The sequence below is a fragment of the Trypanosoma cruzi genome, genomic scaffold, assembly GCF_000209065.1.
Source record: "Trypanosoma cruzi strain CL Brener 1047053516867 genomic scaffold, whole genome shotgun sequence".
In the NCBI taxonomy this organism is placed as follows: domain Eukaryota; phylum Euglenozoa; class Kinetoplastea; order Trypanosomatida; family Trypanosomatidae; genus Trypanosoma; species Trypanosoma cruzi.
This window is the reverse complement of record NW_001849463.1, coordinates 42,257-67,768: the sequence shown is the minus strand read 5'-3', so window position 1 is coordinate 67,768 and position 25,512 is coordinate 42,257. Positions and strand designations below refer to the sequence as shown.

Below are 25,512 nucleotides of genomic sequence, written 5' to 3'. Positions count from 1 at the left end.
TGCTTTTGTTTGTTGCTTTTAGCTGATTACCCAGCAAAAAAAAAAAAAAAAAAAAACATTACTACCCACGAAGATAACAAGCTTTGGCGAAAGTTTTTTTACCTTAAGGAGCATAAACCTTTTCTTTTACTTTTCTGGTTCATTGCTGTTTTTTTTTTTTGCTTTTTTTTTTTTTTTTACGTTTTTTTTTTTTTTTTCTTAAACTTCTTTAAATATAAAAAAATATATATATTAAAAATATTTACGGTGCAATGGGCTTAAGGAGTGAGTTTTTGAGGCTAAGTAGTATTCGGGAAGTCATAAAAACTGAACTATCTTCTCTATTAGACTCTCTTGACTCCGGTGCTAAGTCCACAAAGGTTTTATATATCTCTCCTCATCTTTTATCAACATTTGAGGCGATTGGCGTGTCTAAAGAGCTTTTTTCAAAAGACCATGGTGTGATAGGTGCATTTCCTTATGAGGCAGAGATCGTTCTTGCGTCTGCACAGCATGCTGTTTTTATTATGAATCCTGATTTAGAAAACATTCGGTCATTGGTTGTAAATGTCCTCACCTATGCACAAAAGCACGCTAAGACATCAATATCTGTTTTTTTTGTCCCGCGTAAGCCCCTCATTATTGAGCACATTCTTGGAAAGGAATATCAACTTTTGCGTTCCTTGCCCGGATTGAGATTAGGAGAATTTGATTTTGACCTGATACCATTGGAGGATGACCTTCTTTCCATGCAACAACCTTTGGCCTTGAAGCATTTAATTGCTGATGGGGATATTACAGTGCTTCAATGGATTGCAAGAATGTTACTGAAGCTTCAAACATCTCATTTTGGGGCAATTTCTTTGATTAGAGGTAAAGGAACCAGAGCGGCAAAGGTGGTACAAATGCTTGGTCGTATGCAGAGTGAAATGGGATCTGAATTCCTGACAGGTCTTACTCCTGAGATTGATTCATTGTTCATTTTGGATAGGGCGCTGGATTTGTTAACTCCGCTACTAACTCAATTAACATATGAAGGACTTATCGATGAATTTTATAATATCGATTCTGGTTATGTAAGTTTTCCATTTAATTTGGGTGAGGGTGCAAAAATTGAAACAGGGCATCGAGTTTTTTTGAATCACACCGATAAAATTTATGGAGAAATTCGTGATAAGAATTTTACAAACGTTGGTTCCACTCTTTACAATAAGTCCGTTTGGATAAAAAAGAGCTACGAACGTCGAAAAGAAGTACAACAACTCAAAGAGCTAAAGGAATTTATGAAGGGATTACCCGAAATGCAGGAAATGCACCGTTTAATAGGTATACATACTGCCGTAGCAACTGAGATAGGAAAAAGAACACAAAGTATTGAGTTTCGAAGACGGATAGCTATGGAACAGAGTATTATTCAACAGGTGAATGAGCGTGAAGTAATAGATTATATAGAGGAACTTATTAATAAGACTGCATCTATTACAGATGTTTTGCGACTTATTTCCATGTTTTCCATTGTAAATGGAGGACTTAAAAGCAAAACATACGATTTCTTTAGGGAGAATATAATGTTGTCTTATGGAATTCCACAGGGTTTAGCAGCATTTTTGGCCTTGGAGCGTAGTGGCTTGATCACAAAACATGACGGCAAACAACTCAACTTTTCTGCTATTCGCAAACATCTTAAATTATGGTACGATGCATTACAAGAACAGCAACCAAATGACATAGCCTACGCATACAGCGGGTATGCATCTTTGACTGTGCGTCTTTTAGAGAATATGATTAGCTATCCTGAGCTTTGGAATACACCAACGGATGTTACGGAATTGATTCCGGGTGAAAAGGCCGAAATTCGTAATGAGGTTGAAACGCCAGGGGGTACACCAATAACGATGGTATTTATTATTGGGGGTATCACATATGCTGAAATTAGCGCCTTGCGTTATCTACAGGAGAAATTAGCTGACGCTGGTAAAGCAAGGCGCATTTTAATAGCATCGACTAACATAACGAACGGCGGACAGATGATAGGTTCTTTGTTACCCTTTTTTACGCCGATGTAATTTCTCTTTTTTTTTTTTTTTTTTTTTTTGTGTTACTTTGTATAGATATATGTACTCTTGTCTTAAGAGTCCTACTGTCAAATAATAAAGATATAGGTTTTTGTTTATTTTTTTTTTTATTACCATTATTATTATTATTATTATTATTATTATTATTATTATTATTATTATTATTAAAAAAGAAGAAGTGGCTAGGAAGGGGGAAAGAGATGTCGGATCCGCCTAAGCGTTGCTACTACGAGGTGCTTGAAATCGACCGAAAAGCGTCACTCGACGATATTCGTCGTGCCTACAAGAAGCAGGCTCTCCTCCATCATCCAGACAAGAATTATGGAAATGTGGACAATACAGTTGCCTTATTTAAGGAAATTCAGAATGCATATGCCATCCTGAGTGATTCGGAGGAGCGTGCGTGGTACGACGCTCATCGGGAAAGTATTTTAAATGGAGGAGAGACCGATGTTTCCACAAATGATATCAATCTTTACGGTTACTTCTCTTCTAGATGCTATGATGGCTTTGGTGATGGCGAAGGAGAGTTTTTTAGTGTTTATCGAGGGGTATTTGATCAATTAATAGAGGATGAGAGTGAATACGAGACTCGTGCGAAAGATTGGCCTCGATTTGGTGATAGTTTGACGGATTGGAATAGTGTGGCTGAGTTTTATTCTTATTGGAAAAATTTTAGTTCCTTCAAGAACTTTGCATGGAAGGATGAATACAAGATAAACGAAGTTCCTGATCGTGCATCCAGGCGAATGGCTGAACGGATTAATCAAAAGGCAAGGGCAGCTGCTAAAAAAGAATACGTACAAACTGTACAAAGTCTTGCTCGTTTTGTTTACCGTCGTGACCCTAGGGTAGAGGCTGAGATGACTCGCCAACAAGAAGAAGAGCGCCGAATAGCAGAGGAGAAGGAGCAGAAGCGTTTGGAACAAGCAATAAGACGTCGTGAAGCAAATGAAAGAATTTGGTTGGCTGCAGCTGAGAAGGAAGCAGAGGAAGAACGGGCTCGAATCGACAGAGGGGAAACCATGGACGGCCGGACATTGGAGTTGCTCTACGAAAAGCAACGCCAAGTGGAAAAGATGCGAAAATCCAAGGGCAGTAATGCTGATGGATTTGCAATGCTAGAGGGCGATAATGAAGACGATAACGGCGGGCCAAAGCTTAACTGTCCTGCTTGCAAAAAACAGTTTAAGAAGGCTGGACAATACAATGAGCACATAAACAGCAGTAAACACAAGGCAAAGGTGAGGCAACTCTCTGGCAAGGGTGTTTGTGTTGAGACACTTATGAAAGACAGTAAGTAGGCTTTTTTTTTTGTTTGAGACGCTGGTGGATGGTGGCAACACACACACACACACAGACACATAAAACACGCAAAAGCTTTTTTTTTTTTTTTGTGGATTAAAATGTACAATTATAATTCCATTCTTCTTTTTTTCTATGGATGATTGTCTTCTTTTTCTCTCTCGTTGAATTTTCATTCCTGCGTAGTGAACAATTGATGCGTTTGAACACAGGTGAAAATTTTGTAGACACCATATGCGCAGGTGCTTGCATTTGCCTGTGAGGCCCGTATTGCCATTATGGAAAAAAAACCGGGATGTGCTGTGCTTCTTTGGGCGTTTCTGCGGAGAAAAGACCGGGGTAATAAATGCATCCATATCAAATTTGCCTGGGACAGAAAATACAGAGACTTTCTCATCAAAAATTGAGGCATACGAAAGGCTTCAGGAACAGTTTCGAGGGCTGTCAGAGGATGATCAAAGACTTATTTTTGACGCCTTGCAACATCCTGAGCAACAACCGCAGTCCAAAATGGGTGGTACTGGTATCGGCACAAAGTCTGGTGATATGGTGGCGGCCTTTACGTGTGGGCGTTGTGATCATCGCATGGTAAAGAAATTCAGCAAGCATGCCTATACAAAGGGTATAGTAATTGTCCAATGTCCCTCCTGTGAGGTGCGACATCTCCTTGCCGACAACCTTGGGTGGTTTGTAGATGAGGCAAAGAACATAGAACAATTGTTACGGGAGAAAGGGGAATCCTTTGTGCGAATTGGGGACGATTATCAGGTTGAACCCCCGACGGATAATGAGAGCTCAAATGTGCAAAAGTGATCTTTTTTGTCTTGTGAAATTGCCAAGTTTAACCAAGGTGTGAAAACCAGAGAAATGCCAATAAAAATGAAATAATAATTTAAAAAATATATATGGGAATTATATTATCATCCGCTGGTTTTTCTTTTTTTTCCTGTTTTTGTGTGTGTTTCGAATGAAATGTGACTATTGCTTTTTTTGTTTCTCTGTTTAGCGGTCTTTTCAAATATTCTTTTCTCTTTTCCCATCTTTGAAGTGTTTACCGCCTATTTCTGCACTGCTGCAGAATAATAAAAGGAAAAGCAAAGCACTGCCAGAGAGAGGATGAGCTACGAGATTCAACCCATAGTGAAGGGTACAAAACGCGACCCGGCGTTAAAACGTTATAACAAGGCGGCAGGAAAAAGTCCGTTTGGCGCTTTCCCTCCCGGCTACGCCCCAAAGAAAACTCGTGCCGATGTCGTGAAATCACGCGATGAGGAGGAGCCAGTTTCATTGCGTGGGGTTAAGTTTGCCTATCCCGGCACGCGACACGGCTTTGGCGGAGCGACAAGTTCTCTGTACAAGGGTCGTCCCAACAATACCAACTCCGATGCCTTTTCGACCAATGGTGCGGGTGACAGTAAGCCACCAAAGGCTGGTGCATTTAAGCGTCGTATGATCCCCCCTACTGAATTTCGTCGGTACTATGATCGCGGTGACCTGCCGTTAGCCGTATCACATGGGAGCCGGCCCAGCATTGACTGGAAGGTAGAGGTGGAGCGACTGGATTACCATCATTACCTCCCCATCTTTTTTGATGGCATACGCGAAACAGAGGAACCGTACATGTTTCTTGCCCGTCAGGGCTGCTTGGATCTTCTTAAGCGTGGAGGTGCGAAGATTCTTCCAACCATTCCGCAGCTTATTATTCCCATCAAGACGGCACTAAACACTCGTCATCCAGAGATTATCTGCGCTACCCTTCGTATCCTTCAACAGTTGTTGGTCAGTGGCGACCTCATTGGCGAAGCGCTCGTTCCATACTACCGGCAGATTCTCCCAATGCTAAATCTCTTTAAAAGTCGCCACAAGAACCGTGTCCGCGGAGATACGATTGATTTTGGTCAGAGGAAACGCGACGATGTAGGTGACTTGGTGGAGGAGACACTTCAACTGCTGGAGCTGCATGGCGGCGATGATGCGTACATCAATATAAAGTACATGGTGCCGACTTACGAAAGCTGTGTGTTCAGCTAGTCGTCTAGAAAGCGGTCAAAACAACAAGAAAAAAAAAGGATATGTAAGGAAGATGAGAGAAAATAACTTGCATTTTATGGATTGATGTGTTTATTTTCTTTTTCAATTCCCTCTCTTCTCTTTTAATTGAAATTAGAACAGTTCAACCACTTTGATGTATAATATAACGGATATGCCGCCTCCATGTGGCTGAGGCCTCCTGGAAAGGCCGAAGGAAAACTCACAGAATCAGCAAGCAAAAAAAAAAAAGAGAGAAAATCTGGGAGTCACACAAAGAGACATGGCAAAAAAGAAAAGAAAACAATAACAACCAAAAGATGAATGTTTACTCTGTCAACAATGTAGGCAATGCGTTGTATAGAGGCGTTAGAAACCATAGTGGGTGAAGAGGCTTTTGGATACTTCTTTTTTCTCCTCTATTTGTGTATTTACATCTTTTTCGTGTACCTTTTTCTTTTGACGGACTTTTCTTTTTTTGATTGTTTATATTTATCTACCTTTTTATTTTTTTATTTTCATCCCACTCCTTTGTTTTGTTTTGTTTTTGTTTCTGTTTCTGTAGCCGGAGAGAGGGATGGAAGAGGAGGATTACTACTATTACGATGAAAATTATGGCGATGAGGAGGAGGAGACGTGGGAGGCAGCGCTGGAAAACGCCTACGTGACGGCAAAGTCCATGATGGACACCATGCCAGAGCAGTGTGCTGCTGGACTGCGTGGCGTCGAGCGCGACGATCCGGTGGGAGGAAAGTGGACGTTCAAGGCATTCAAGATGCTTGTAAGGGTCTGTCGACGCATTGAATCCTATGAAGAGATGCTGAGCTATTACAACAAGGTCTCCACCTTTAGCCAAAAGTGTGTGAGCAAGGCTCAATTGCAGAAAGCCATGACAAAGCTTATTGATGAGGCACAGCGTGTGCCTGTAGAATATCTCCGGCGTATGTTGGAAACCACCATTGAGGTCACTTCAAGGGACATGGGTTCTTTTGGTAAACTGTGGTTTAACGCAAAACTTAAACATGCGACGCTGTTACTCGAGTCGAATGCTCTGGATGCCGCGCTGGAGGAAATGGGAGTAGTACTAGAGTGGTGTAAAGAGGAAGATCAATTTGCTCTCAAGAGAAGTTCCCAATTGTTTCTCTCATACGCGTTGTTGCTAGGAATATACTCCAAAAAAAATGATTACAGTTCTATGCGGGAAACCTTCTTTCTGGCAACCTCTATTATCAACACGATTCCCCCATCCCGCGTGATGGGCGGTGTGATGGAGTGCGGTGGAAAGATGTACATTCATTTTCGTGACTGGCAATCGGCATTTCGGGCCTTTTCGGATGCATTTCTGCACTACAACGAGTCCGGTGACCCTCGAAAGATAGGTTGCCTGAAGTACCTCGTGCTGACCCGCATGCTTGGTGGATCCACTATTGATCCGTTTGCCAGGCAAGAAACAAAAGTGTACGAGGAAACGCCTGAAATCGTGCCCGTTGCAACACTTATGAGGTCTTTTGCCGCGAATGATGTTCGCGGATTTCTCGAAGTTATGGCTTTCTACCGAGAAGCTTTTGAGGCCGATTCCGTGCTGCAATCCTGCCTGGACTTTGTGCTGGAGCAGCTCCGCCTACAGGCTCTTGCGGCGTACTTGGCGCCGTACCAGCGTCTTTATATAAAACGTCTGGAGGAGGTATTATGTGTGGACGCAGAGGAGGTAGAGCGACTGTGTGTCAGGGCGGTGATGGAGGGTAATCTCCATGCCGCTCTCGATGATGAGGAACACGTAATTATTATGCAAAAGGAGCAGTTGGCCGGGCCGCAGGAGGAGCGGCTTCAGGCTTTGACGCGCTGGTCCAATGCACTAACTCAACTGAATGAAGAAACAAGATGGGAAGTTGAGCGCATCACATGACACCCAAGCACGTTCGATTAATTTTTCTCGGCGGCATCCTTGCGCCCCCTTATTTTTATTGCTTCCTTTTTTTTTTTTTTTCCTTGTGCGCATTACACTTGTATTCATGGTTAAATGCAAGAGCCCAAAATAAAATTATCAAACGGCGTCACTTTGATACGTATTTATATTTTTGAAAAAATATAAATGTTAGCTTCTTTTGATTTATTTCTTTTTTCATTGCTATTTTGTTTTTGTTTTCCCTTCTAATTAACGGATGTATTTTCCGCTTTGCCAGTGGTCTTCATTAATAAGCTTTTTTTTGTTTGTTTGTTGTTTTGCTGTTGTAAGGAATGCTTCGCATGCGCTTTTTGTTTCTTGTTTTGGCGTTACTACTGGCTCCTGTGATGGATGCCAATGCGGCTATTACACATGTCAGCATTTTGCACCGTCACGGTGCGCGGTCTGAGCCGCTTTTTCCCAACATGGGACTTAGGGACGCCACGCAGTTGACGCCAAACGGTGAGATAATGATGCTGAACCTTGGGAAACTGCTGCGGGCGACGTACGGCACTTTCATCACGTCCTACGACCCTGCCATGTATGATACATTCTCAGAATATTTTGATAATTGCATCCAATCGGCGCATGGTGTATTGCGTGCCTTCTTCAACAAAGGCTCTCAGTTTCTTCCAATTGTGAGGCATGTACCAGCGGAGACGGATTGGCTTCTGGGATTCAACCACAACTTTCCAAATGTGTATGCGCGTCCTCAGTGGTTCTTTGCGTACTGGAATAACGATGCGCTGGCACGGGGGATGCTATCCACAAACGATATTGAAATGCTTTCTAATGAATTTGGCAGTTGGTGCGCGGAAAAGCCTATGCAATGCGCTCTTTTTGCTGCGGACGCTTTACAATCCAGGATCAGTGAAAAGAGGTTACCCAAACAGCTTCAGACGCTCTTTCAAGAAAAACTATTGCCTATTGTGTATGGTTGGAATAAACACACATACGGATTTAATTCGGAGGATCCTTACGCCGTCATAGGCTCGCCAGCTTACGCCTTGGCCGCGAAGGTGCTACACGATGCGGAGGTAGGCGAGAAGAAAGTCTGCCATTACTCTGTTCATGATTCTACCATATTGGGCTTGCTTAACGCCCTGGGTGCCATCCAACTGGGTGACACGAATCCCAGGTGGCTTCCCCGCTTCGGTTCCGTGTTGGCGGTGACAACGTACAGCAACGGAAACGTTTCCTTCACCTACGCAGAGCCTCAGCAAGAGGCGGGATCCAGCCTGGACTACGTTTCGGGTTTACTTCCCATAACGGTGCGCTGTAAGACGTTTGAGGGTGCAGAGTATATGGCATCCACTTGTCCATTGAATGATGTTTGGCGCTACGTGAACCGCTCAAGGCCGACTGTGGCGGACCCTTTTTGCTACCTTCGTCCGGAGGATGGCTGTGACGTGCTGGAAACTGTGCCAAGTGAGCACTGCCAGTACTACCGCAAGTACTGCCCAATTGGGGCCTGTGGGCCCAATGCAGGATTGGATGCCTCGCGTAACTACACCTGCTTCTCATTTTTTAGAAGAAAATTTACGAAAGATTATACCCTTGCGTCTATTGTTGCGGGTGTGTGTGGTGGGGCTGTGGGTCTAATTGTTGGTTTTCTCATTTCCCTTTTGCTTCAAAAAACTGAGGAGAAGGAGGTGCGTCGTCGGCGTTTTGTGCAAATGGGGGCTGGAGAAACCAATGCCTAAATGTAAGCGATATTTACGGAAATATTTTAATGGCGAGTGCGTGCGTTTTTGTTTTGGAGCTTGCTTCTCTCTTTTTCTTACAATTACGAAGTAAGATGACGCAAGGAATGATGAACCTTCAAAATCGCTGTTGTCATTACCGTTATTATTATCATTGGTAGTATTATTTTTGTTATTATCGTTATTTTTATTTTTATTTTTATTTATTTATATTTTCTGTGTGTCTTTGGCAAGGCCTTTTATTTGCACGCCTTATTTTTCTTTTTTTCCCTCTTTTTTTGCCTTGCTTTGTTGGCTTCCCCTAAATATATATATATATATATATATTGCGAATGCCAGTGGACTGCCAGCGCTCCCGTGGAGAAGGCGCGACGCAACGTTTTTGCACGAGTTTGATTGAAGGCGGAGGTGTGGAGAGGGGAACAGCAACACAAGGGGCAAACAGAACATAGAGCAATAGAAAACAAAAAAAAACAACAACAGCAGCGAAAAAGAGTGGTGGAGCAAAGGGAAGAAAAGGTGGGTGTGATTTGAACGCCTCCACAATGAAGTCAAGGCAGCCCACGAAGAACCGCATCAACATGCATGACATCATTGCCACGCCGCTTGGCGCTCTTCCGGGCGCCGTTGATGCCATTCTGCGACGCCCAGAGAATCTGGATGATGTCGAGGTGCAGAGTATCTTCAAGGAGGCCTCCTTCATTTTACTCCGGGCGGAGGAGGCGCTGGCATCGCGGGAAGCCGATGCGTTTTGTGTCCTTTTTAAGCTTTTCTCGGAGGGTCTTGCCCACAGCGCGGCCTCCTTTGGGAAAGGCATAGCGACGTTTGGGGAAAATGGTGCCCTTCTGCAGACATTACGCGATATTTTTCGCGTGGCGGTGGAGCAACGGGCTTTTCCTGTGCAATGTCCAGCCGTTATTGAGCTTGTACAGGTTGTTGGGAGTCTGTGCGATGGCAGTTGCATTAAAGACACATGTGGTGCATTGTTCATGGAGGGACTTGTGTACATGTTGGATGACATGTACCGTCGCAGCATTGAGGAGGCACATGCGGGTTTTTTGGCTCAACGTGCAGCCGCAACGGCCCTCATTAATTTGGTGAAAGGGTCCAAGCAGAATAAACAGAGAATTACCTCGTGGGATTTCTTGGCTGACTGCTGTGCGTTGAGCGTTGATGTCTTCTTCCAGTTGCAGTGCATCGAGCTCTTGTTTCGTCTTTCGCGCCACAACAAGTCACTTCTGCCACACATTTGCAGTCGTCTCCGTCCGCAGGTACTGGAGGATATCCGCCAGTTGCCAAACGACTCCACTCTTCTTACGAAAATGGTGGAATTGCTGCACAACATCAACGCTGGGAGGGAAGACATATTGTTGTTTCCATTGAGCCGTGCCGATGTCGCTTACACGACGATTATGGAAAACACCTTTTCCTATTTCACAATGAACTACTTTGTTGTGCTGGTGACGTCAAGCAATGCCGACAATGTCACTATTCCCTACAATTCGATCCGGTCAGTGACGCTTGGAAAGGATGGACGGGTTGTGTTTCGTCTTGATGAGTTTCCGACGAAGCTCGAGGCACTCTTGAACCGCGCGGCGGGCGAGGACACGATTGTGCTTTTTATGACAGTGGACCAGCTTGCCCTCTTCAAGGAGTCCCGCATACGTTCTTGGATTGTCTCTGCACTGGAGGCCAAAAAGGAACGCAAACGAAACGGCGCCCGTTCCGGTGCCGAGGCTGAGGCCGTGACTACCTCCGCGTCCCACAACGCACCCATTGGCGGGGGGACCAAGAGACAGCGATCGGATTCTCTCCAGCTGACGGGTGGCGACTCCCAAGTATTGGCAGTATTTCAGAAGATTATGAAGGCATCCGATGAAAATGCGAGTATGGTGCTTGAAAAGATGAAGCAGCTAATCAACAGTAAACATGAGTGTAGACAAGAGGAGGTTGCGGCCATCCTCAAGGCATCGATGGACGACATTCAGCGGATGGTTGATGAGGGGCATGTGGCCAACGACGGTGTCCGTGACACGCTCAGAGGGGGCGTGGAAGAGAGCATTCAGAGCATAGAGCAACGCCTTTTGGATTCCCAAACGAAGGCCGCAGGTGTTGTGGAGCAGCTGAATGTTGCACTTCAAGAACTGAAGAGCAGCAATACAGCCATTCATGAGCAGATTGCGTGCATAGAGATTATTTTGCAACAGTCACTGGAGGTGAGCCGCGAGGAGGAGGCGAGTATGTGCAATTCGCTGAAGGCTGATGGTGAGGAAAGCATTGAGCGAATCGAGGCACTCCTAGACCGCCAGCTTATCGGGCAATCAAACCCAATGAGCGTGATTTCGGAGTTTCTTAGAACTAGTACTGAGGGAAGTGTTCTTTAGTCTGCGGACTGCCTCGTAGCTGCCTTTTTTTTTTGCATTTTTTTTTTCTTTTTAATGTCATGTCCTTTCATTGTTGTTATTTTCTCTCTACTGTATTTTTTTACACGTTATTCTAAATACTGCCTCTGGACCATTGAACGAGCTTCCTTTATTTTTTTTGTATGTGTGTGTGTGTTTGTTTAGTGTTTGTTGGGTGACTAATTACAATACCGCTGATGTCGTGGGTTGTGGATTCTGCGGGGGCGCAGTTCCCACTGGCGATGGTGATGAAGCAACAGGGGGCACTCCCTACCTCCCAGACATTCACAGCACTCCCAGAGAATCATGTGCTACGGGTGTTTCAGTTGGGTGCCCTGCAGACACAGGCGGAATTAGTGGACATCCTGCGCAGTAGTTTGTTTGATATATTTGATTTGGATGCGCTTCAGTCGTACCGTTACGCGTATCAGGATGAACTGGTGTTTTTTCTTGACGTCATTCTGTACTGGGGCTCTACGTGGAGACGCTCACAATCCATAGGGGATCGTTTGGGGAACATCGTGATGCGTGATGAGACGAAAGCGTTGGAGAATGGACAGTCATCTGTGGTGAGGCTCGTGCCTTCCCTTGCACCAACGCGTGGCCGACTCCTGGTTCACGCCATACTGACCATTTTGGTCCCCTACCTTGTGCGGAAGCTGCAGCGAAAATCCATGGAGGAGGACTGGGAAGGTGAGAGCCCGGGCTCTCTCCGGGCCCGTGTGGCGAAAACCATTCGGCTAGCGTCCACTGCATGGGCGGCTTTTTCGCTGCTTCACACACTGCACTTTCTTGCCACAGCACAGTACCGCACCCTTGTTGAGCGCCTGCTTTCGCTTCGGCTGGTTTATGGCAGCCAGAGCACACAGCGGGTCACAAACCTGATGTATCTAAATCAGCATGTCATGTGGCAGACGTGGTCTTCCTTTTTAGCTGTGCTGAACATTGGGCGGTACCTTAGTCGTTTGACACGCTCGTTGCAGGCCTTCACATCGCCCTCGGGAAGTTTGACGCTAGGTGATAATGTCTGCTGTGCTTGTCATTCTCATCCGACCATTGGACAACGTTCGAACTGTGGGCATCTCTACTGCTACTACTGCATCAAAAGTCGACTGCTGGATCCCAGACTTGCTGGGTCGTTCCGCTGTCTCCGCTGTGGGACCACTGTTCACACCGCGTTCCCCTTGCAGTGAGATCCAGCAAAAACAAGCCTTCGAGCAAGAATGGGGTGCGCAGAGAGGGAACATGGGGTCTCTTTATACAGGATCCGAAGAGGTACCAAGAAAATACCACTGGTGGTGAAAAGGGAAATGAACAAAATAAAAATATTTGAGGAGGTGTGAAATTTTTTTTTTTTATTTCTCTAGTCTAAAATGATATTGTGGGATATCAGCTGCTGGGTCTGCCGTGATGAAGGGCCGTGGATGTTTTTAGACATAAAAAAAGGAAGATATATACACTATCTTTTTTTTTTTTTTTTTTTCTTTGTGTATGTGACATAATTGAAGTGTTTCTGTGTGAACTTTGGCATTTGTTTCTTCTTTACTTTTATTTATTTATATTCCTTTCTTTTTGATATATATATATATATATATATATATATATTTGATGGTTGCAGTGCTTTTTTTTTTTGTATGCGCATGGATCCTGCGGCTGGTGTTTTCTCCCCATTTCACGAGTTGGAGGGGAAAAACGGCCTGCTGGAGAATGCGGTTAAGTTGGGGACGAGTGAACACAGCCACGATGCCCAAGCCACCGCCTCCACTCCCACCGTAGGGCTGCGTGAGACTGGGAGGAAAAAAAACAAAGCGAGAGACGAAGATGCGTTTCGCCGTGGGACTCCTTGCGGGGGATGTGGAATGAATTACACAACATCGACAGTGCCAACGGGAGGGATGTACTTGTGTGTGGAGTGCGCCGCACAACTGGAGTCGAGGCCCAAAGGTTATCGATTCCCCCCTAATACACTGAAATGCTGCCCGGCTAGTGTAGCAGAAGGAGAGGATTCCGTCGTGCGTTGTTGCGCGTGCCGCAGTTGGTATCACTGTGCATGTCTGGATATCCATGACAGGGCGCTGAAGGAGTACTTGACGTTATCCACGACAAAATGGTACTGTCTGGAGCCTTCTTGCTGTGAGAAGGTTCTTCAGGAGAAGCTCAAGAAGAGGCGGTAAAAAAAAAACAAAAAACGACAAAAAAACGTGGTATACTCACGCGTGTGCCTGCTCCTGTTGATTGATTGTGTTATCAATTCCCAAGGTTGTGTTTTTCTTACTTGAGCTATGGGATCGGGTGAGGGAATTTGAAAGCGTGGTGCGTCTTCAATTATTTACTTTTCTCCGTACATATTGACGGAAGGATACTATGCATATGCATGCATTTTCTTCTTGTATATTCCATGTTATTTCTTTGGGGGGCTTTTAAAACTTTCCCTTTGAATAAAAAAATAAAAAATAAAAAAGGAGACAGAGAGATAGAATAAGAGCCACAGAGAAAAATGCTAATTCAAATGATTTCTTTTTTGGCGGTTGTTGTTCTTTTCTTGCCTTTGAACTGCGATGCCGTTTTACTCCTGGAATCAGTGGGACGTTCCTTGAACTTTACGCGTCAGGCGTCAAGAGAGACGCAAAGTGTTGTTTTTCGCACTGATGTCAGCAGACTTTTGGACTGGCACGTGGTACGCGGCGCTCAGGGACTGCAACTGCGTGTGGCTCTTTTGCTACGGTTTGAGAGTCCAACACCCTCAGAGAATACCGAGCCCTTTCTTGCTGTCATGGATGAAATTTTTATACACTGTCTTTATGCACCAATATCATTGAGTAATGCGGATGATGCTGTATCCGTCATATTTTCTACTTCCCATGCTACAGTTTATATCCTGTATCCATGTGGATACGATGATGCTTCTGCTTCGCTTCACATGCTGGCGGCACACTGGCGCGACGGGAATTTAAGTGTGACGTCGGACGAGCCCGTTCTTTCCCTTGGCGTGGCTAAGCGTTGGCTTCTTTCTCACGATAGCGGTGGGGCAGATGCCCAGTTACTCTATATACAAGGTCTGGATGGAGTAACAAGTGCAATTTTACTTGAAAAAGGGGACCCGTTTGGTGTGTACCCCTCCAGTATCTCACGACTGAAATTCCCACAGAAATCTACTATGAGGGATACAGAGCTGGTCTCATCGTGTTTTCTGCACAATGTCGGTGTGAGTGGTCTTGTGCGACATTCACGATTAGAGGAGACATTTTATTTTGAGCTCTACCGTATTTTTTCCTCGAAGCAATCGGCGGAGTTGCTCCTTGAAACTTCCACAACCATCTTTACGGATCTTGACTCTGAGGAAAGGCGTCACTGCAGCCTATCCTCGCGGGTGGCTTTCACTGGCTGCAGCCTCACTTTTTCGAGCACGCCGGCACTGCAGGTTGAGATCACCTTGACGGCGATGCTGGAGTCTCCCACTGCCAGCGGTTTACGGGAGATTGGAGGTTGGGTGAGGTGCGGCACGACGGTACTGAAGGGCAGAGCGGAAATTAAAGATGGGGGTTTGCATGTGCTTGTGCTGCCTCTTAGACGCGTCCAATTCAAACCGGCGGCAGAGATGGAGGGTGTGAGGGAGGAGGGGGAGCACACGAGAGGTCGCCTCGGTCATTGCACATTTCATCACAGCAACGACACGCTGGATTGCGACGGCGGCGAAGAGCCTGTTTGCTCCTGCAAGTGTGGAGTTTCGCGTCACTGCCTTGCATTACAACTGTGGTGGCGACCATCCACCGGTGTTGATCTTTTTTTTTGTGACTGGTTGGGTATGGGTTTATTTGAGGGTTTTACTTTTGTTTTTGTTCTTTTCACAGTAACGTTTGTCATTCATTTTGCTGCGAGACTGTTGCTTCTGCACCGCCATTTATTTTTTTTTTTCTTGGTTTGAACAGATTGTTTTGAAAAGTTTTGCGACCCCTTGTATTGGTTTACTGCTGGCGTTTGTCTGTGTGTCTCTGTCTGTGTCACTGAGCAGGTATGCTCTTTCATTTCCTTTTTTTTTTGTTACTGTTGTTTTTTGCACGTGGGGTGGGCGGAAGGCTGTACGCCCCTTTTATCTGGCGCCTGCATTTGTATTTCTCAGTTTGAAGGTGGGATGGAGAACAAGGCGCCCGGCACAACGGAACGTCCCGGTGGATACGCAACAGCGGGTGGGGCGTCCGCGCATGAGAACTTTTTTCACCCTCGAAAAAAGATGAATAAGAGCGTTCAACGTGCAGGTCTACGCTATTCTCGACGGGTCGCGGTGTGGTTTACAGCAGGCATTACTCTGTTTCTCGTAATCCCCAGTTACTTTGGTCCTCTTTATGTAGAGTATGTGTCAGGAAAGGATTGGCTTGAGAGGGCGAATAAATCAATCTGGACGCGGCGGAATGAGAAGGACTACGATTTGTACATGACACAACGCCAAAACGGATGGCTGGAGTATCTTGGCTTAAAACATTATAACATCAGCGGTGAGGAGAATATAGGTGAGATTCAAGCATATCGGCGTGGAAAACAATAGGAAAGGGGATGGGGAATGTTTTGACACTGTGTGGTGTTTGTTGAAGGTCTGTCATTAGAAAAAAAGAATATCTTTTCCCTTTTTTTCTTTTTTTTCGGGTTGGGGTGGGGTGGGGGGATTTCAACGAATATGACTCATTTTGTGGTTTTCTGCTTCTTCTGATGCTTGGCTTTTTTTTTTTTTTGTGTGTGTGTGTGTTGTGTTGGGTGCTTATCGCTTTACATTTGTGGTGAGTAGTTTCGCTGTTGGGAGGGGGAGGAGAAGAGGAGGATGGAGCCGAAATGGTGGCGGCAGCTTGAAAAAAACGTTCAGGAGAAAGTGGCGGACGTGAATTCGCCAGCGGTGCAGCGTTTTATTCGTGAGTCGTTCAAAAGGAACAAATTTACGAGTGCTCTGATGCTTTTCGCACTCCTCACACCGTCAGCGTTTCTTCTCTCCTTCTACTCCTCCAAGTTTGCCTCCGTTTGGGAGAATTGGCGCGACCCGTACGAACTGCCGCCGGGCTTCGACCCAAAAACCGGACAATTTGTTTTGGATGATGCACCGAAGAGGCGCGCAGAGCTGCCGCAGGCCCTGGTTTTGAAGACTGTGCCCGGCAAATGAAGGCGTGGGCCTTGCGACGATGGCCGCAGCGCGTGCCGAGGCGGCACACATTCTGGTGGTGGAATTGGCAGGAGAGTGAGAGAAAGAGAGCGTGACTGTTAATATGTTTATATATATATATGTGTTTGTGTTGATGTTTTATTTTCTTTGTTCTTTTTTTTTTTTTTTGCATTATGGGTTGAATGCAGTGCCGCCCTTCATGAAAATTATTAGCGATGTCTATCGGCAGACATTTCCAAAGAAGCTCCGTTTTGATAAGGCGTGCTTGATTCTCCACGCTGAGCTTCTAATGATTGCACGGCGGCACAAGCACAAGAAATACATCCCGAAGGAAGAGATTTGCGATGTGCTGAACCAATACGAGCCGTTGCCCGGCTCTCCGTGGCTGCAGCTGCCAGTGATTCGTCATGTTCTTTTGATTCGGCCGATTAACAGCGTACGGGTTTTGCTTGGATGGCGCTCCTGGCTCATCAACAGATCCGTGGATGAGGAGTTTCACCGTGTGAAGAGGTGGATGACAGTGCAGGAAGGAACGGGCGCCAAAAATTTCAAGGCGCATCGCATTTCCGGTTTTGTTTTACGGGAACGGTTTGTTGCCGAGGTGTTGGACCCGTTCCATGTGGCTGGCATGTACCAGCGGATGATGCGCTGGGGTTTGTTTGTTGTTATCGTGTTGCTTCTGTTTATCTTCGCGTCTCTGAATTTGGATGCCCTTGTTTACTTCTTTTTGGTCCGTTGGTGTGGGATGGGTCGGAAAGAGGTGTTCGAATGGTTTCGTGGCATTACAGAGAGACACCTCATAACGGAGGTGCCGCCGGCGTACAAGACCCTGCTACCACTGCCCTGTGTTCTGCACATGCCATCTGACGGGGTGGAACGATATGAGACAAAGATTTTGGAGCTTGTTTCACCGGACGAAAATATTGTTGTTATGGCGATTCCGTGTCCACAGGTGGGAAGTAAGAAATTTTTTGCCGCCGTTGGAAAGGCTGCTTCGCTATGCGATGCTGTCATGATGGAGGGTGTGTCTTTTGAATACATTGATAGGATCGTACCGGCTGCTTTTCTTCCACTGCGAGATAATACATTTCCTGCATTGGGGTTACATCATCGTTTTATTGACATTGTTCGCGGTAAGCGGGAACCGCCATTTTTGTACCCGACAGTTTCAGAGATGACTTGGAAGGTCTACTGGACTCAATTTTTTGTGCCGTTTGAGTGGCGTTGCGTCTATTCGCCCACAAGCTTTTCTGCATCGAAGGGTGAGGCGAAGATGTGCTGGGGGCGGCTGCGGGAACTGATCGAGACGGTCAGCGCATCTCAGGCAGATGCGGGAGAAGGGGGAGCAGAACCGTACGTCATTTGCCTGCCATGGACGTTGCACCAGATTGTGAACTTGGAGGCCAGCCTCATTAAGTACGGATTTCGGGTGGGGCGGGTTTTCTCCATGGAGTGGATGGATCGTGATTACATGGGCAGACACTTCTGCGACTACTATGGCATCGCAGAGGGATAGAGCAGGGGTGGGGGGTATGCCTCACATTTTTTTTGTTCTTTTGGTGTTGCGATGTTTTATTATTATTATTATTACTATTTTATTTATTATTTCTTGCCTTTTTTTTTTTTTTTTTGGTCTCTTTTGGCATTTTCTGTGCTTCTTCTTCTGATGCTGCTGCCGTCTTTGTTTGTCGCCAACTTTTTTGTTGTTTTTGTTGTTGTCCACTTCATTTCTCATCTATGTTAATATATATGTATATATATGCATGCCCACACATACATACATGGAAAGTGTGTTTGTCTGCTGATGGAGAGGACGCCATCTGCGTAAACAGGGAAGTAACAGAGGGAAGACGCCAACACGGCAATAAGTCATGTCAGGTTTCTGGTCTGTTCAGCGTGTAGGTAACATCCGTGTGTGTTTTGGGGGTGCTTTGTGCTTTGGACCGGACTATGCATTCATGATTGCAACAATGCTGCTGATTGTTGTATGCTCTCTTCTGTTTTTGATTTATACAACTCTGCTGGGTGCGCGTGTTGTTTGCGGGTGTGGTGCCGTGGTGACGCTTGGATTTATGTTTCGCTGCGCTACGATAGATCCTGGCATCTGCCCAAAGGACGCTTCCCTGCTGGAGGGCGCGCCCCCCCGCGAAGCCCCAGTGGAGGAGGTCTTCTACGTTGATGCGCATGGACGAGAACAACACGCCTCTGTGGAGCGCAAGTGGTGTTACTGCTGCAACAACTACAGGCCTTTGCGTGCCATTCACTGTCGTTTTTGTGATGTTTGCATTGCCCGCCGTGATCATCATTGCCCGTGGGTGGGGACGTGTGTCGGCGAGCGCAACTACAGGTTTTATTTCCTTTTTTTGTGGTCAACACTGTGCTTGACTCTCACGGTCTTGACGGGCGGGATATGGAGCCTTGTAGGGCGAATGAAGGTGCTCTCGAGGGAAGTGTCGTATGCGAACAGGAGCGCCTTTCTTGGTGCCCTTGCGGAAACGCATTATGTGGAGCCCCTGCTGGTGCTGGTGGCGATTGTCACGTGCTGCCTTGTCTTTCCCCTGGCTGCCTACCACACGATGCTTGTCGCACGGAACATGACAACGGTGGAGGAGATGCGCGGGGAGAGTGGGCAGGTGCACTACTACGACCGCGGCTACTGCCTGGAGAACATGAAGGCATCGCTCTGCGCACCGATTCCGCCCTCAAACCTCGTCCAATTAACGCGGCAGTGCACTTCATCCATGAATATTGTCGTTGAAACAGCAGAGGTGTGAAGACGCCCTAGCAGACACAAAAACACACACACACACACACACACACACACACAAATGCGTTTGTTTTGGGGGTTATTCCCGACAAAAAAAAAAGAAAAAAAACAAAAAGGGGAAAACGAGAGCAAAGCCGAAAAAAAACAACAAAAAAAACAAGAAGAGAAGAAGGTGGAAAAAGAAGTTATGCGACGAGTTTATCATGTTTTCTTTTTTTCCTTTTAACGAAGCTCGTATTTCCTTTCTGTTTCCATTGCTTTTCCTGGAAGAATTGCTTGTGGTGTCGCTGCCGACGTGAAATTGCGTTTCTCTTTTGGGGTCTACTGTTGCTGTTCTTTCCTGCTGAGTTGCGGTCTTTCTCTCCTTTTTTTCTTTGCTTGGCGGCGGAGGCTTCTGTCATAGGAACATAACTGAGAGTTTGTTTATATATTTATTTTCTGTGTGCGTGTGTGTTTCTTTTTTTTTTTCTTTTTTCCTTCTTTTACCCCCATTTGGGCCCAATGCAGCCGGCGACGGCACCTTACATTTTGCGTTCCCTCTACAAGGACGAACACATTATTGACAATCATGTCACCCGCCCACTCACCGGTCTCGTGACTGCTCTCTTCGGTGCCCACTGGACGAACCGTTATGATTCACACCTAAGCAACTTAGCAAAGGGGTTGTATGTCGTCCTTTCACTCCTCCGTGGGCAGACACTTGGGGAGGAGTTCTGCGACCTGCTTCCCGTCACCCGCGGAATCCCCACACGAATGATGGGAATAACCCGAAAGCTGCTTCTCGCTCTGTTGCTTGCACTAGAGCCTGTGGCACTCTTTCAGTTTGCCGTCAGGGTGTTTCCTGCCGTTCCGCCACACGATGTTATCGCCAATGTACGGAAATTTACTTTGATGCTGCTTTTCTTATTTGAAACATACGGGACGCTCGTCCACCGCCTCTTGGGGGTGCGTCATTTGAGTCTTTTGCCGTCGCAGAGGCTGCAGAACGATGACGGAGCCCCATACACGTACTTTGGACTGGGAATCTTGGTGCTGCTTGAATTGATTGTTCGACTGTGGCGCTACATGGAGAGACGACGCCTAGCGCTTCAGCAGGGTTCTCACTATGACGTGTCTAGGGATGAGGAGAGTCAGGAGCATGAGGACAGCGACGCCGATGACAATCAAAATGCGGCTGCAGGTAAGTGCATGTTGTGTCTGAGCAATCGAAAGCAGCCCACGGCTACTTCATGCGGTCACATCTTTTGTTGGCGCTGTCTATTGGATTGGATCAAGTCGAACTCACACGGTGCCATCTGTCCCTTTTGTCGGCGACAAATCACGGTGCAGTCATCGGTGCCACTGTACCTCTATGTAGCAAAAGAGGCACCGACAGCGGGTGGTGTTCATGACACGTCTGCATAGTCGGCAGGACCCCTGGGGAAGCTCAACACGGCAACGATACACGGATAGAAGAAGGGAATTGTTATCCAACGCCTTTGGGCATTTCTGTTGGCACGCGTTATTCATCTCTATTGAACGCAATTTATTTATTGGTTGGAATCAATACGAATCTTTGTAATAAAATCAATTGAATTTGCATGTTTTTTTTTCACTTGTCCTTTCCTACTTCTATTGTACACCCTCCACTAACACATTTTTTTTTCCCGTGTGTGTTTACTATTACTTTTTTTTTTTTTTTTGGTGGTGTGCAGGAGTGTCAGGAGTGAGAATGGCTGTGGCCCGTGCGGAGAGCATCGTCAATGCCGACTTGGGAGCGGTCGAGGTGAATCTGGAGGGTGTTGGACTGGAGTCGCTGGAGCCTGTCCTCCCGCTCCTGTCGAGATTGCCGCGACTGAAGGCTCTGCGACTGGCGAGGAACAAACTGACAGGACTTCCAAACGACCTCACCGGTATTTGTCAGTTGGAGTACTTGGACCTGTCCGCGAATCCCATCACAGGCGCGAGTACCATCATGCAAGGACTGTCTGGCCTTGCCATTTTAAGGCATCTGTATGTGGATCTGCCATGTGAGAGCGAAGAGGATGAAGTTATTGTTGCCGTGCAGTCACTGGAGAGTTTTAACGGGACATCCCTGACGGAGGTCTTTGAGGAAGTGAGAGGCGCGATGGAAGGCGACAAAAGTGACGACGGGGATACTTCTCCAGCACCCCGCATATTCGATGCGACGGACACGTCGGTGCTAGACGAGGCACCGATATATGGACAAGAACAACAACGGCAGCAGCAGCAGCAGCAGCAATACAGCTCCACGCAGTTTCAGCAGTGGAAAGCGGAGGACACGAAAAACATACAAGGCCTCTACACACTAGTGACGAATTTTACCGGAAATGTTTTTACCCAGAAGGAATTTAACATGTATGTTGCAAACGTTGTTCGACACCTCTGTGCCCTTACGGCAGCCGAACCAGACCCATCAAGCCGTGAGGGTGAGAAACTGAAAGCGAAGAAGGTCCTCTACGAGTATTGTCTTGAAGAACTGTGCCGTGTAGTGAGTGGGAGGGACGCTGTGCTTGGACGGGCCCTCACAGAAATTGCGAAGGCACAAGCAGGTCTCCTGGAAAGCTACGACCGTCTATGGCGCCGTATCACTGAGGAAATGAATGGTCGTATTGCCGTCATGAAAAAAGACATGCAGGACGCTATTCAAGAGATAGAGTCACTCATGGGTCAACTGGGCCAGAAAGAAAATGACAGCAACGGCGGCAGCGGTACCAATGCCGTCAATGGGATGGAACTGCAACGACTTCAAGAGGAGGTTGGAAAACTACGGACAGAGAACGAACGTCTGCAAACAAAGCTGCGTTTGGTGGAGGCATCGGCATGTAGCCCGGACGCCGTGGCCCCTGGGGCGTTACGAAACTCTTCGGCCTCTGCAGATCACTCCCGGATATCGCCGTCCGGTTCACGGGCGCCGCAGTCCGGAAGCAAAGTGTTGACACTGAAACAACTCAAGCAGGCAATTGAGGATATTTACGCATCAAAGAGTAAGTACGACATCAAGTGCTCTGAGAGTCATCTTCCGCGTGAGACAATGGAGCAGCATATGTACACTTATTTGAACCAACGATATGGCCTGAAACATATTATCCTTGATTGGGCTACCGCCATCATTCAAGGGATAAAGAAGTACAATCTGGAAGATAACGACGTGGCCGTTTTTGGAAAAATTCTTCGTAATGAAATTGATGAGGAATTTCGTTTTGTACAGCGACAAGTACGTGAGACGGTGCATGAGTTGCTTCGTGTCTACATAAAAGGAAAGCGACCGTCAAAAAGTGACACGGACATCAATAAAATTGTTCAGAAGAAGACCAATGGCACATTGTTGGAAGACGAGTGGGTTGACATTGTGAAGTACATGTACAATACAGAAGATGCGGTGTCAATCATCATGCGTGTGAGAGATTATTTGCGTCAAGTCTCACAGCCACGCCGTCGCAGTTCGATTCAGAGAGGCCACGAAATCGCATCCATTCACGACGTTCAGCTTCCATATGCGGAACTCATTCGCATTCTTTTGGATTTTCAACTGGAAGGACACGAGCGTTTTCTGGCTCGATTTCATTCCATTTTCTGTCGTCACGATGCGGACCGCAACGGCATCGTGAATGCGCAAGAGTTTAATGCCATCTTGAAGACCGTTGACGCTTCCAAAACCGACGAGGAAATTGAAGCCCTGCTGGAGCTTATCGATCCCTTTGGGAACCAACTCATTACGTATTCGGAGTGTGTGACATTTCTTAGTGCTGAAATTGTCAGGATGATGAAGGCGGTTGAGTGAGTCTTCTCCGCCCATGCCTGCAAACAAATAAATACACACACGCAGACACACACACACCCTTTTTTTTTTTTTTTTCCTTTCTGTTTTTATTTTACAGCCTTATCGACCACGGTGGAAAAGAAGGGGCAGATGGCAGATGGTGTTGTGGTGAAGCGGACAAGAACATGCCTTCCCCTTCTTTTAAGCCATTAGGGAATACTAGACGACATTTTATAAGTAAGTGATGATATATATATATATATATATATATATATATATATATTGCTGTTTTTTTCTTTTTTAAACTGTACCGTTTTTGTAAATGTTTTCTGGACCATAATTTTTGTTCTGCTATTGATTGTTATTATATATATATATATATATGATGTTAGAGGATACTTTTCCTTTATTTATATTATTTCGGTTTGTGAGAGGAATTGTGGCTGAAGTTGGAAACAAACAAAAATCCCCTTTCTTTTTAATGTATTTATTTGTGTATCCGTTGTTTGGGGTGGGGTGCTTGCTGGTCGCTTATATAGTCCGTGTTTTACACCCACTTTGATAACGGCCCTCCTATTAGAGTGTAGTGATATGGAAGACGTGTCTACGCTGCCTGTGAGTGCCGGTGCCGCGACGCATGTCACGACGCCTTTTCCCGTTGACCATATGTCCATCACAACGGATGAATTGTCGTCTCTCTTCTCCTTAGCGCGGGGCAGCAATGCAAACACGCGGCCGCCTCCGTCTACCCCGAAGGAGATTAAGAAGGCAATGGAAAAGGTTCAAGCATTCAAACCGACGCATCTGAATGGATTTCTTCACGGCTACTTGTCTGGCCGCGCGCAGGTCGCCGAAGAGGCTCTCTGCAGCATTCGTCAACTGGCCGTGAGGTCCAACTGCGACTGGCTTTATCAGTGTCAGTTGCTCGCACTGCGGCTGCTACTAGCCGAATTGGAGTCGCGTAGCAGCGGCGTTGTGCCTAAAACGAAACCCGAAGATTTGCCGCTACTTTCCCAGCTGCGAAGAAGTTTTCCCGAGTATCAAGGAAAGGCACCGTGCATTACTTTCAGCAACTGCCATTTTCTCTTTGTGGGAGAGACGAGCCCTGAGGGCGAAGGGCAAAATAAAAGTGATTTTTCTGCCGAGGTTTCCGTGCGGAACCAGGGTGGTTCACGGTGTAGCGTCAAGATAAGTGAGGTGCACGCCTTTATTGATGGTGAGGTGGTTTCAGGCGAGTATCTTGGCTGTGCACGTATGGAGGAGCGGAGCATTCGTTCTGGCGAGGCGACGACGTTTCACTTCATCCTGAAGCCAATCCCAAGACGTCATGTTTCATTGTTTGAACAGTTGGTTGTGCTTAGTGTCGATACGTACGTGAAGATATTTGTGACATTTATTGTAGTGTCAGAAAAACAAAAACCATTTTGCACAGGCTTTCCCCGGTGTCTCGCTATTACCGTACGAGATTCACCTGTTGGCGTGTACACATGCCCCCTGATGTTACAGTTGATAAAGCATCAATTTATTCGCCAACAAGGGCTTACGAGTAAAACGATAGCTCATCTGTTGGTCGGGAAGTCTGGGAATTTTATTACTCACAACCGTGAAGTCATGCGGGAGGCGACACGCGTGAAGGAGATATTAGAGGAGGAGATGGATTTTGCGGAGGTGCTAGCAACGTACCGGTCTTCCTTACCAAAAAATAATCGCGGAACTGCAGAGCTGCCTTACTCTTCCGCACAGCCTGCAGGTTACCTCCCCGGTAGTGTGTTGCCGACAGCAGTTGCCGCTGTTTTTAGTATGTCATGCTTTCCAAATGCCGCAACTCGACTCCCTGCAGCTCTTACGAACGCCCAACCTGATGTTTTGATGGGCCTGACGTTGATTTGGTTGGCGGAATTAGATGCGACTGTGTTTGATGCATCGTTGTTTGCCTGTGATCCGATGAATTACCTGGGAATGCTTCCTCCCCATTTGCAGGGTGTGATCTTTTGGATTCTTGACCTCTGCGGAGGTCTCCTTATTCACAGTGGCGTGAATGGGACGTCGTTAAGACATTTGGCATTGACCTTTGCTGCCGTGTTGATGCGAAAGAAACGTCTGACGGATGACGCCAAGGCTGAAAGCGTATTCAAAGAAAGAGTTTTTCACCAGGGCGCGGTAGAACCTTCGGCTGATACCATGCTTACAGATGTCGCTCTTCATCAGGCTGCCGTCACAGCATTTGTGCACTGGATTACGGTTTACCGTGCCTCTTACGAAAGTTACCTTTTACTTTGACGTGGAATGTTTTTTTTTTTTATTATTTCTTTTTGTTGTGTCACGTCCTGACATGGTGATGCAGAGAAGATAAATTTTCCTTTTTTTTTTTTTTTTGTGTGTGTGTGTGGAAACTGCGG

The 25,512-nt window shown here is 46.3% G+C and overlaps 17 protein-coding genes across 17 annotated transcripts, besides 29 other annotated features; all 17 read left to right on the top strand.

Annotated features, from left to right (window-relative positions):
* Window positions 1–798: part of a sequence feature (areas merged during assembly that could not be assigned to a particular haplotype. This can correspond to areas where the two haplotypes were merged or to regions with more than two copies in the genome that were merged during assembly.) that runs on past the window's edge.
* Window positions 36–56: a microsatellite.
* Window positions 149–200: a microsatellite.
* Window positions 208–244: a sequence feature (AT_rich).
* Window positions 252–2,045, top strand: Tc00.1047053508479.290 (vacuolar sorting protein, putative; the record flags this gene model as incomplete). The annotated part of the gene is made up of 1 exon (XM_815773.1): window positions 252–2,045. One exon carries the CDS (start codon window positions 252–254, stop codon window positions 2,043–2,045), a length of 1,794 nt encoding a protein of 597 aa, XP_820866.1.
* Window positions 799–921: a sequence feature (areas merged during assembly that could not be assigned to a particular haplotype. This can correspond to areas where the two haplotypes were merged or to regions with more than two copies in the genome that were merged during assembly.).
* Window positions 922–2,062: a sequence feature (areas merged during assembly that could not be assigned to a particular haplotype. This can correspond to areas where the two haplotypes were merged or to regions with more than two copies in the genome that were merged during assembly.).
* Window positions 2,046–2,074: a microsatellite.
* Window positions 2,063–2,627: a sequence feature (areas merged during assembly that could not be assigned to a particular haplotype. This can correspond to areas where the two haplotypes were merged or to regions with more than two copies in the genome that were merged during assembly.).
* Window positions 2,150–2,221: a microsatellite.
* Tc00.1047053508479.280 (hypothetical protein, conserved) lies at window positions 2,255–3,358 on the top strand (the record flags this gene model as incomplete). Its single annotated transcript, XM_815772.1, has 1 exon — window positions 2,255–3,358. The coding sequence occupies one exon, from the start codon at window positions 2,255–2,257 to the stop codon at window positions 3,356–3,358; it is 1,104 nt and encodes a 367-aa protein (XP_820865.1).
* Window positions 2,628–3,700: a sequence feature (areas merged during assembly that could not be assigned to a particular haplotype. This can correspond to areas where the two haplotypes were merged or to regions with more than two copies in the genome that were merged during assembly.).
* On the top strand, window positions 3,594–4,172 carry Tc00.1047053508479.274 (hypothetical protein, conserved; the record flags this gene model as incomplete). Its single annotated transcript, XM_815757.1, has 1 exon — window positions 3,594–4,172. The coding sequence occupies one exon, from the start codon at window positions 3,594–3,596 to the stop codon at window positions 4,170–4,172; it is 579 nt and encodes a 192-aa protein (XP_820850.1).
* Window positions 3,701–4,063: a sequence feature (areas merged during assembly that could not be assigned to a particular haplotype. This can correspond to areas where the two haplotypes were merged or to regions with more than two copies in the genome that were merged during assembly.).
* Window positions 4,064–17,833: a sequence feature (areas merged during assembly that could not be assigned to a particular haplotype. This can correspond to areas where the two haplotypes were merged or to regions with more than two copies in the genome that were merged during assembly.).
* Window positions 4,232–4,266: a sequence feature (AT_rich).
* Window positions 4,476–5,390, top strand: Tc00.1047053508479.270 (hypothetical protein, conserved; the record flags this gene model as incomplete). The annotated part of the gene is made up of 1 exon (XM_815771.1): window positions 4,476–5,390. The coding sequence occupies one exon, from the start codon at window positions 4,476–4,478 to the stop codon at window positions 5,388–5,390; it is 915 nt and encodes a 304-aa protein (XP_820864.1).
* Window positions 5,792–5,950: a sequence feature (A-rich).
* Tc00.1047053508479.260 (hypothetical protein, conserved) lies at window positions 5,965–7,293 on the top strand (the record flags this gene model as incomplete). The annotated part of the gene is made up of 1 exon (XM_815770.1): window positions 5,965–7,293. One exon carries the CDS (start codon window positions 5,965–5,967, stop codon window positions 7,291–7,293), a length of 1,329 nt encoding a protein of 442 aa, XP_820863.1.
* On the top strand, window positions 7,626–9,035 carry Tc00.1047053508479.250 (membrane-bound acid phosphatase 2, putative; the record flags this gene model as incomplete). The annotated part of the gene is made up of 1 exon (XM_815769.1): window positions 7,626–9,035. One exon carries the CDS (start codon window positions 7,626–7,628, stop codon window positions 9,033–9,035), a length of 1,410 nt encoding a protein of 469 aa, XP_820862.1.
* Window positions 9,199–9,251: a sequence feature (A-rich).
* Window positions 9,341–9,362: a microsatellite.
* Window positions 9,581–11,419, top strand: Tc00.1047053508479.240 (hypothetical protein, conserved; the record flags this gene model as incomplete). Its single annotated transcript, XM_815768.1, has 1 exon — window positions 9,581–11,419. The coding sequence occupies one exon, from the start codon at window positions 9,581–9,583 to the stop codon at window positions 11,417–11,419; it is 1,839 nt and encodes a 612-aa protein (XP_820861.1).
* On the top strand, window positions 11,635–12,630 carry Tc00.1047053508479.230 (peroxin-2, putative; the record flags this gene model as incomplete). Its single annotated transcript, XM_815767.1, has 1 exon — window positions 11,635–12,630. One exon carries the CDS (start codon window positions 11,635–11,637, stop codon window positions 12,628–12,630), a length of 996 nt encoding a protein of 331 aa, XP_820860.1.
* Window positions 12,902–12,924: a microsatellite.
* Window positions 13,013–13,042: a microsatellite.
* On the top strand, window positions 13,072–13,611 carry Tc00.1047053508479.224 (hypothetical protein, conserved; the record flags this gene model as incomplete). The annotated part of the gene is made up of 1 exon (XM_815756.1): window positions 13,072–13,611. One exon carries the CDS (start codon window positions 13,072–13,074, stop codon window positions 13,609–13,611), a length of 540 nt encoding a protein of 179 aa, XP_820849.1.
* Window positions 13,875–13,898: a sequence feature (AT_rich).
* On the top strand, window positions 13,935–15,362 carry Tc00.1047053508479.220 (hypothetical protein, conserved; the record flags this gene model as incomplete). Its single annotated transcript, XM_815766.1, has 1 exon — window positions 13,935–15,362. The coding sequence occupies one exon, from the start codon at window positions 13,935–13,937 to the stop codon at window positions 15,360–15,362; it is 1,428 nt and encodes a 475-aa protein (XP_820859.1).
* On the top strand, window positions 15,570–15,980 carry Tc00.1047053508479.216 (hypothetical protein, conserved; the record flags this gene model as incomplete). Its single annotated transcript, XM_815754.1, has 1 exon — window positions 15,570–15,980. One exon carries the CDS (start codon window positions 15,570–15,572, stop codon window positions 15,978–15,980), a length of 411 nt encoding a protein of 136 aa, XP_820847.1.
* Window positions 16,251–16,583, top strand: Tc00.1047053508479.213 (hypothetical protein, conserved; the record flags this gene model as incomplete). Its single annotated transcript, XM_815752.1, has 1 exon — window positions 16,251–16,583. One exon carries the CDS (start codon window positions 16,251–16,253, stop codon window positions 16,581–16,583), a length of 333 nt encoding a protein of 110 aa, XP_820845.1.
* On the top strand, window positions 16,687–18,099 carry Tc00.1047053508479.210 (hypothetical protein, conserved; the record flags this gene model as incomplete). Its single annotated transcript, XM_815765.1, has 1 exon — window positions 16,687–18,099. The coding sequence occupies one exon, from the start codon at window positions 16,687–16,689 to the stop codon at window positions 18,097–18,099; it is 1,413 nt and encodes a 470-aa protein (XP_820858.1).
* Window positions 16,720–16,751: a microsatellite.
* Window positions 17,834–17,997: a sequence feature (areas merged during assembly that could not be assigned to a particular haplotype. This can correspond to areas where the two haplotypes were merged or to regions with more than two copies in the genome that were merged during assembly.).
* Window positions 17,998–25,512: part of a sequence feature (areas merged during assembly that could not be assigned to a particular haplotype. This can correspond to areas where the two haplotypes were merged or to regions with more than two copies in the genome that were merged during assembly.) that runs on past the window's edge.
* Window positions 18,156–18,190: a microsatellite.
* On the top strand, window positions 18,455–19,357 carry Tc00.1047053508479.200 (hypothetical protein, conserved; the record flags this gene model as incomplete). Its single annotated transcript, XM_815764.1, has 1 exon — window positions 18,455–19,357. The coding sequence occupies one exon, from the start codon at window positions 18,455–18,457 to the stop codon at window positions 19,355–19,357; it is 903 nt and encodes a 300-aa protein (XP_820857.1).
* Window positions 19,372–19,410: a microsatellite.
* Window positions 19,441–19,534: a sequence feature (T-rich).
* Window positions 19,852–20,754, top strand: Tc00.1047053508479.190 (peroxisome assembly protein, putative; the record flags this gene model as incomplete). The annotated part of the gene is made up of 1 exon (XM_815763.1): window positions 19,852–20,754. The coding sequence occupies one exon, from the start codon at window positions 19,852–19,854 to the stop codon at window positions 20,752–20,754; it is 903 nt and encodes a 300-aa protein (XP_820856.1).
* Tc00.1047053508479.180 (hypothetical protein, conserved) lies at window positions 21,062–23,134 on the top strand (the record flags this gene model as incomplete). The annotated part of the gene is made up of 1 exon (XM_815762.1): window positions 21,062–23,134. One exon carries the CDS (start codon window positions 21,062–21,064, stop codon window positions 23,132–23,134), a length of 2,073 nt encoding a protein of 690 aa, XP_820855.1.
* Window positions 21,563–21,591: a microsatellite.
* Window positions 23,194–23,227: a microsatellite.
* Window positions 23,361–23,396: a microsatellite.
* Window positions 23,475–23,497: a sequence feature (AT_rich).
* Window positions 23,705–25,393, top strand: Tc00.1047053508479.174 (hypothetical protein, conserved; the record flags this gene model as incomplete). The annotated part of the gene is made up of 1 exon (XM_815751.1): window positions 23,705–25,393. One exon carries the CDS (start codon window positions 23,705–23,707, stop codon window positions 25,391–25,393), a length of 1,689 nt encoding a protein of 562 aa, XP_820844.1.